The sequence below is a fragment of the Ursus maritimus genome, unplaced genomic scaffold, assembly GCF_017311325.1.
Source record: "Ursus maritimus isolate PB19 unplaced genomic scaffold, ASM1731132v1 scaffold_27, whole genome shotgun sequence".
NCBI lineage: Eukaryota > Metazoa > Chordata > Mammalia > Carnivora > Ursidae > Ursus > Ursus maritimus.
The window spans coordinates 27,994,816-28,003,996 of NW_024425230.1; the positions used below are offsets into that span (position 1 = coordinate 27,994,816).

Sequence of the window (9,181 nt, forward strand, 5' to 3'; positions counted from 1 at the left end):
TGGGGTGGGGGTGCCGACCAGAGCCCACCCCCAGCCCCCCAAAGTGGCCCTTCCAGCCCAATGCACTTTCATTCTCTTGCCCAGAATTCCGATGAGTTGAATATCTCCGCGGGAGACATCGTGGAGGTCATCCTGGAAGGGGAGGATGGCTGGTGGACAGTGGAACGGAATGGGCAGCGTGGCTTCGTCCCTGGCTCCTATCTGGAAAAGCTCTGAGGAAGGGGCAGCAGCCCCCACCTGGACCTGCCCTGCCTGGGGGGCCAGAGGTGCCCCCAATCACTGCCCTAGCTTTGCTGGGGTGCCAAGATAGAGCCTGCCCCCCAGGATGGATGCTGGTGGCTCCCTGGGCTGTCTCTCCCACAGGGAATAAACGAGTACATTTTTATTCCTTGGTCTGCAGGGGTCCCTTTCACTCTTCTGCTCCTGTGTCCAAGTGCCCCGACCAAGATGGGCAAAAGAGTGAGGAGAGAAGTCTGGGGGGGAGGGGGGAGGGGCAGAGCTTGCCTACCTCCAGTGTCCTCACTGAGGCCCAGGCCAGGTCTGTCCCAGGTCTGCTAGGGAGGGAGAAGAGCCCTGGCCCCAGTCTGGGAACTCCCAGACTGCCAGGGAGACACACGCACACATGGGCAAATGGAAGAAGGCCACAGGGGTCGGGAGGGTGGGGTGGGGCGATGAGAAGAGGTTCAGGAGAATTGCGATGGGGCCACCAGCCTTCCTAGGAGCAGAGGGACTGAAAAGGGGCCTCGGAAGGGCAGCAGCAGACAGGGCAGAAAAGAGGAGCATCAGGGTTGGGTAAATGGGTGAGCACAGGGAGGAGGTGGGAACACCTAGAACATTCTGGGGATGAGCCAAGCTCAGTCTGGGGAGGAAATAGGCGATGGGTCCACTGGAGGTGAAGGGGCCATGGTGCAGAGTCAAGGAAGACAGGCTTAGCACCCTGTGGGTGCAGGTGGTCTCCCAGACCAGCTGAGGCACAGGGAAGCCACTGCGGCCTATGCCAGTCCCTACCAGACATGGCAAATTCCACCCAGGCAGGGCCTCCAGCCCACGCAGGCGCCCTGAGGGGGCAGACTCCCCTTCTGTTCTCGATGCTCTCAGGCCTTCCTCTTTTTGGACCCAGGCCTCCAGAAACACAACTTCCACTGCGGGCCAAGGCCTGCCAAAGCCCTGCTCTGGCCACAGAAGGCTCCATCCTTGCCAAAGGCATTGGGAGTGGGTGTCGGGGAGAGAGCCAGTGCAAACTGGTGGCTCCTTAGTCCCGGGACTCCCCCTCACTCACCTGTGGGAGCCCAGCATTGTCAGCACAAGGGGTGAAAGGGGGACATGCCTTCCCCTCCACTGGGCATGCCTTGAGACCCTGCTGAAGGAGGTGCTATCCCCTGAAGAGCACCTTTCTCTAGACTCACTTTGCTCGCTCATTCCCCAGCCTCTGTGCTCTGCCCCATATGAGAGCAGGAAGAGTGAAGCCTCAGTCCCTTGCTTTACTCAAGGAGCTCTTGACACAGTCAAGGGACCAAACAGCCCAGAAAGTTAATGACAGTACAGGAAATGTCCCGAGGTTGAGAGCAGTCGTGAGACTTCTGAGAATAGGTGACCCAAGAAAAGCCAAGGAAACAGGGAGGCTATTCCGAGAGAGGAATGGTGGTTCCTTTCTGCTCCTGCCCACCTCTGGTAGCCCACCATGGGCCAGGAGAGGGTTCATGTGTGTGATGGAGAAGGGAGTGAGGGTCAGCACTGGAATCCCCCAGGATCCAGAACTAGAAGAGACTCTGGGAGAATCTAATCTGACCTCTTGCACGATGCCCTGCCTGCCGCCCCTAGGCACTGGACACTGGGTACCGCCGTCGGCGTCAACATCTCTGGTGACAGGCAGCTCATGGCACCCATGAAAGCCCACTGCCCAGGCAAGTGTCAGGTGCCACGGTAGCAAAAATGAGGCCTCTGACGAAGCTCTCCACTAGGCAGAAGGCAAGGAGGGCACTGTAAAGGCGGCTGCTCCCGTGGCCACTGCAGACTTCCAGCCATGCCTCATCTTCCCCAGCTGAACAAACAAGTGTGTGTGACTACACAAACGTGGCACCTGGTGACAGAGGGGACAGGCTTTGTTCTTTGGGAGGGAAAGTGCCTTTGGAGGGCAGCCTCTCCCCTGTCTCCGGTGTGGGCACCTCACAAGTCTATCAAGCAGTGAAAGGGTTGTGTTTCTACCCAAGTATTACTCATGCTGGGGCCAGGCACGGGTGGAAAGGTACAAGGCGGCCCGGGGCAGGGCAGGCCCCTGGACGCAGGGCTCCAGCTGGCCCTCCGCAGGGTGTCACCCACCGGTGCTTCGACCACAGGGCGTGCAGCAGATGGGGTGGGGAAAGGCTTTGGGCTTCTGAGAAAAATCAGACTGAGACTTCTATCCTTCTGACAATGTCCTTTTCCCCTGTAAGGCATATCCTACAAGAGAACTGACCAAACGCCCTGACACATCTGATGTTTATAAATAGGGATGTTCGGAAAGAAACACGTAATCTCGTGCTTGGTCTTATACTCCCCGAAGGAGAGAGAAGTCTGTGAAGAAAAGCCTATGACAATTCTTGCCTAGGACAGCCATGTGCGAGAACTGCCAGGCACCTCAGAAGGAATTCAACTGGTATTTTGATGACTTCTGTGACTGACCCTGTATTTGATAATGGGGGGGGGGGCAGAAGGGTGCTAAGATAAAGGGGTGCCTTCAAAGAGCTCACTCATTCCGGAGGGGGTACACAGAGGCCATAATCCCTCTGACACAAGGCAGACAGCAAGCCGGTTGAGATAGGTCCGGGAGGCCAGGCCCAGGCTGCCCAACACGGAGGTGATGGTGGCTTATCAGGGAAGTGCAATAGGGCTGGTGAGCAATTCTGGAAGGACGAGGGAAGCAGATCAACAGGACTTGGTAACTTACAGGCTGCAAGACACGAGCGAGGAGAGGGTAAAGGAAGGAGGTAAGGAGTGACTTTTTTAAAAAGATTTTATTTATTTGACAGAGACAGCCAGCAGAGAGGGAACACAAGCAGGGGGAGTGGGAGAGGAAGACGCAGGCTCCCAGCGGAGCAGGCAACCTGATGTGGGGCTCGATCCGAGGGACCCGGGACTCCATCCCAGGGACCTGGGATCACGCCCTGAGCCGAAGGCAGACGCTTAACAACTGAGCCACCCAGGCGCCCCAAGGAGTGACTTCTGAGCTGAGCCAGGCCTTGAGGATGGGCAGGTCCCCCCAGGCAGAGCAGGAGGCAGAGAAGGGGTTAGCAGCAGGGACAAAGCCTGAGCAAGGGCCCAGGAGAGGCAGGGCAGCCACGCCGACTAATAGCAGGATCAGGTCACGGGTGGGCAGCCAGGAGGGAGGAAAAAGAGAAAGTGAGGCATCAGTGCTTCATTTATTCTCTGAAAATACCTCGTCACCTTGACGGAGCGTTCCATTTGACTGCAGAGATTTTAAAGAACCTTTGGCCTGGATATTTATCACCATCCTGGATGGGTGCTGCCACGTCTACAGGCCCCAGAGCACGCTGGGCAAGGAGTGTTAGACAACAGAGCCCGCGCTCCAGTCATTCAGGGAGCCAGACAATGGAACTGGAAGCAACTTGTGGGTCACAACTCATCCCAGGGAAAAAACCCACAAGTGAATCTAAGTCGGATTCCCTGCCTCTGCAGCGTTCTCCACTCACACCAGGCAGGTCAGACCCTCAGCGGCTGTGACCTGATCGTGTGGACGGACAGCCCTCCGTGCAGAAGACATGGATGGGGTCAAAGAGGCGGCTGGCGTGTGTGTAACTGGGAGTACAAGTAACTGCAGCCCTCCTCCTGATGGAGGGCTGCTCAGACAGATGGGGCGGGGGCGGAAGAACGGCCTCTGAGGTCAGAACAGCAGGGCGAAGCCAGGCTCAGGCTTCCCTGTGTGCTCCTAGGCAAGTTACCACTCCTCCGGACCTCATGTGTGTCATCAGTAATATGGGTGCGATAAGCCCCTTGTGTACACTGCTCTCCCCATAAAGTTCAAATTAGACACAAGTGCTAATTAAAAGCCAGAGATGACCATTCTTAACAAAAAGACTCCCCACCTCTGAATCTTGGCGATAACCAGCAGCAACTTTGGGCATGGCAGCATCACCCTCACGCAGCATGCCCTCTGGGGAGTAAGTCCCCCCAAAGGTGACAAGGAGTAAAGGAGAAGCAATCCACTGTTTGGCCAAACTAGATGTACTGAGGCCCAGCCCTTAATCCCCCCACCTTCCCATAGCTATTCCCAGGCCCTGCAACCTCCGCACAGAGGATCCAGCTCCTCTGGCGGAACCAGGCCGTCTGCCTACTTCCCATCCTGGCGTGTGAGGCAGCAGCACAAGCCCAGAACAAAACCGCCGCCAGCAAGTGGGCACACCGTCCCCGACATCCTCACAGGCCTCTCAGGACCACGGGGAGGACGTGGCTTTGCAACTGCGCCCGGCGAAGCCCTGCTAGGGGCCAAAGGAAGAGGGCGCCCCCGCCCCACCTCAAGCTCCACTTGTAGCGTTTACGTGCCGGACGAGCAGCGGTTCTCAGCCCTGGCTGCTCAGTGAGTCACTAACAAGTCTTTTTAAACTGCTCATGCTTTGGTCCCACCTTGGACAGACTGAAACCAATTCTCTGCCAGCTGAGTTTGAGCACAAATAGTGTAAACATTCTCCTAGTGATTCTAATATGCAGCCAGGGATGAGAACCTTTCTGGCTAATGGGTTCCTCAGCTTAAAAAAAGAAAAAGCGAAAACCTAGAGACTTATTTCAGACATTCAATGCCCACTATATACCAGGTGGGGGAGGCAAATTTCTTTTCTATCCTATTATTGTAATTCCGTATCTACTTTCCTTTCAGTGAATAAACTCAGGAGACAAGGACCTGTGTGTGAGTCCATTTCCCCACCAAGAGCAATGCGCTCAGCACGGTCCAGAAAGGTATTCAGTAGGTAAACCTAGGGTGTTCCTACAAGGTAACTAACACCCTCGGGAGAATTCACAGATGCTGCAATAAAGAGCCACCCAGAAGATACAAACTGTTCTCAAGAACTGCTTGGATGCCGGATCCAAGATCAACGTATTCGAAGTGTAGGCGTCCCTATACACCAACAATAACCAGCCAGGAAATGTATCAGGAAGATTAGCTCACACACACACAGTAGCAACGGGCGCTGAATTTCATAGAAAAGTTTCCTAAGTAAACTTAGCCCTGTAGGGGAAAAAAACCCACCACCAACAACCTATCAAACTAGGCAGACGATAGAACTAGAAATCCAACAGACACAATGGCTGAAACATCTTTGAAAACATCCTGGGCCTAGCTACTAACTACCTGTCAGAAAATACATATTCTTGTCTATCAGATTGGAAGAAAAATAAAGGCTGATAATACCCAAAGTGCATAGGGAAATGCACATTTTCTTTCACTGGTGGGAATGTAAATTGGAATAACCTTTCTGGAGGGCAAGTGGATGTAGCTGTGAAAAACTTTTAATGTGACTTTTGGTCCAGAGTAAATCCACTACTAAGACTCTATCCTTGAGTCCATATAAAAATGCACAACATGGGTGATGAAAATGTTCTGGAACCAGAGAGAGGAGGTGGTTGCACAACACCGTGAATGTGCTAAATGTCACTGAACTGTGCACTTTAAAATGGTTAATTTTATGCTATGTGAATTTCACCTCAATAAAAAAAATTTTTTAAATGAAAAAACACTGAAATGCCTCACAGTATGTGTATGGAAGTGTTCACTGCGGCAAGGCCGGATTCAATCTGAATGTCCACCCACTGAACGGCTAGTTAAGCGTAATACTAGTATATCCATGCCGCTAACAAAAATGTCAGAATTCTACATCCTGATACAGCGTACACACTATGCTGTGAAGAAGAAAAAAAGACCTTGTAGAACAGAATTCATTTATTAGCAAAAAGCAAAACTAAACCCCACCACCAAATCTGGTTTTATATATATAAATAGCCTGGAAGGACACACACCATTGCTACACTTGTCTACCTGTGCGTACTTTTTTCTTTATAGATGTCTGTTATGGTTTACATTTTTTAAAGCACTGTTACTTTGTTTAAAAAAAAAAAAAGGGAAACAATTTTGAAAGAGTAAGACAAGCTCGGATAGGATGAGAGGCAAAGACACCCAGGTAGTAACAGGGACCAAGGCTCCTCAGAAACGGATTCCAGGGCTGGGCACCAGGGGTACAAGAAGAGCCTGGAACATCTTATTAAGTCAGAAATTACAAAAGTGTTCAACAAAAATGTCAGGACATAGAAAACAACTTGAAGAGGCTCCCACTGGCCAAATCCGGAACTATCTGAGAACCAAAAACAAAACATAAAAGGAAAATAATGAATTCTAGACCACTGAAAAAAATGGGAATCCATCAGTGCCTAAGGAATATAAATATATAAAATAACTGGGGGAGAAGGGAGGGAGGACAGACTGGTAAACAAGGAAGGAGTGCTAGAATGGAACAGTGTTTTACAGCCATCACAGTAAAGATGAAATCTAAAACAACAATCATCAGAGGAAAGACTGAAGCAGGCCAGACTCGGCAATATTTGCCAAACCTTGGGGGAAGTTTGGTGAGAAGCAGGATATTTAAACATTAAGTCTTAGAGTAGTATGTCTCCAGAAATCACCTGAGCTGGAAGGGATAAAACAGTAACTATATCCTTGAGAGTACAAACCACCTTAACCAAGTGTGCCAAACTTGCCCTTCGTCTCCCTTCCTTGCCATGCTGCGACATTCCTCTTCCGCCAGCAGGCCAACAGGGGCCTGCAAAGCGGATGGCCGGGCTAGAGACATCCTGCTTTGGTCTGGCATGGGCTCCAGCAGCATTCTCCACGGCGCCAGCGCTCTGCTCTCCGGGCTCGGTGCTGGGCGCCTCTGGGGAGTTTATCCTGCAGCACAGGGCAGGCGCCTGCTCCTGTCAGAGGTCTGACCCTCAGACTTGCAGGGCCCTGCTCTGAGTTTCCCAGTTCCTTGTCCTCTCCTCCTTGATCTTCAGGGTGGGAGCGGTTTCCTACTAAGCTGTTTTAGGGCCTTTCTTTTTTTTTTTAACTGCTATTAGGAGTTAACCAATCTTTACCACAGTTAGCAACTGTTTCTATAGTTTGCTGCTTACGTTTTCCCTTCACTGGACCCTGAATGATACACCAGGTGATCAAAATGTACATCACCATCGTGGGGCAGATGACACTGTGTGCTCCTGACCTTACACCCTGAGAGGACACAGGACATGGACAGTGCTCCAGCCACCCGGAGTGCAAAACCTAAGCTAATCAAGAGGGATCATCCAGAATCCCAAAATGAGAAGCATTTAAAAGAAGGGACTGTATTCTTCCAAAATGTCAATGTGTAAGTGACAAAGCTATGGCAACGTTCCAGACTGAAGGAGACCAAAGAGACAGGATAGCTAACTATAACACCTGGTCCTTGACTGGATCCAGAGCTGGAGGGGAAATGGTATAAAGAACATTGTGAGGTCAACTGAAACACGAGTGGTAGGTTTAAGTATTGTATCAGTGTTCACTATACTCAATCAGAATGTCCTTATCCTTAGGAAATACCCACCGAAGTATCGAAGGCCATGATACTGGTGCAGAGAGAGACAGCACATGCAAGAACACGAATGACAGGTCAAGCAGGGCAAAATGTGAATAGGTGAATCTAAAGGAAGGGTTTTGAGGCCTTGTATGGATGATTCTTATTCTTGTAATTCTTCTGTAACTTTGAAATTACTTCCAAATAAAACTAACTTTTTTAAAAAAAGGGCAATAGGATAGGTATGGTAGTGGTTCTCAGCCTTCACCGCTCTCTGGAAGCTCCCAAGGATCTGGGACCCAGGCATCTGTAGTTCCCAAAGTTCTCTAGGTGATTCCAATGTGCAGATAACGGTGGGACAATGGCACAGCCTGAGGGATCATCCATTAAATTCAAATCTAAAAAGTGGCTCTTTTGCCCTCTGAAGGATAAGCACTGGGGGACAGAGTCTCAGGGTAACACAAACTCCTGTCCACCAGTAAAGGGAGGAAGCTGCTCTTTCGCCAGGCAAGCAGAGAGGAATGAGTAAAGGGGTGTGTGGAATTAGCGTCTTGGGCAAGTTCAAAGAATAGGCTAGCAATTGGCACATTTTCCCAAAGCAATTTCCTACCCTAGAGGCTGAGTTCTGCTGTGCTGAAACTGTTGAAGGCAACCAACATCAGTCCAGATATTGCTCACCCCAGCTCCAGCCTGTGATGGGGCAGTCACAGAATGGTACATACAGAAAACCAGAAGGGGGAGGAAAAGAGACAGGGCTGGGGGGAGAAGGCAGTAGTGAAAGGTCATGAGGACAAGCAAAACATCCCTGCCTGCTGTGCAACCTGGAGGGACAAGAGGGGGGAAGGGTCGGGGACATATCAAACCTGCCGTAGTTCTCAAAAACCACGGATGTTTTAGTTAACTCCCGCTTTGTGAACAGGAGTTAGTTTTTACTTCTCTCTCCACACCTTCATTTTCAGGCAGGACAGACCTGCATAATTTCCCCCAAATTGATAGATCCAAAACGGAATGTGAACCCCTACCCCTAGATGTGTTCCTTACTTGCTCCCTAGCTCTGTTCCTAATTCTGTTTCCTCAGCTGACTAAGCCAGAAACAGGCCTCAGAGTAGACTACTTCCTTCCTCTCCCTTCTCTCTGTCCCACATGCAACCAGTGATGGGATGCCACTATCCCCCTCCCCAAGGCCACCAACAGTGCCCTACTCCACGATCTTCCATTCTCTCCCAAACCACTACACTGAAGCTCTCTCCCAACCTGTTCTCTTCCAAACCATGACACTGAACCACTCACTACCACCTCACTGAAGCCCAGCCACATGCCTCCAATCATCCTTCCTACCGCAGCCACAGGGACATCCACAACAGGTCCACTGGCACCACACATGGCTGCCTCCTCTTTCCAGTGACATTGGACCTCCACCGAATGTCATGGGACACCCTAGAGGACTTGAGCTTTGCCACTTCAACTTCTTTTCCCAGCCCTGTATTTTAAGCTCCAGGCACAATGAGCTACTTGTAGCTCCCATCTCACCCATCTCACACTCCTATGTACCGTCTCCCACAAAGCCTACCCAAACTGTTGAGTTTAGGCCTCTTCTCCAGGAAGTC

General features: G+C 51.2%; 1 protein-coding gene across 2 annotated transcripts in view; it reads left to right on the forward strand.

Annotated features, from left to right (window-relative positions):
• The window catches only part of PSTPIP1 (proline-serine-threonine phosphatase interacting protein 1), a 46,033-nt gene extending 45,648 nt beyond the window's left edge, over positions 1–385 (forward strand). For both annotated transcript variants that reach the window (XM_008708429.2, XM_008708430.2), the window contains exon 15: positions 85–385. In XM_008708429.2, coding sequence (XP_008706651.2) covers positions 85–216 — 132 coding nt within the window. In that variant the 3' untranslated portion in view covers positions 217–385. The remainder of the gene's footprint in view (positions 1–84) is intronic.
• The last annotated feature ends 8,796 nt before the right edge of the window (positions 386–9,181 follow it).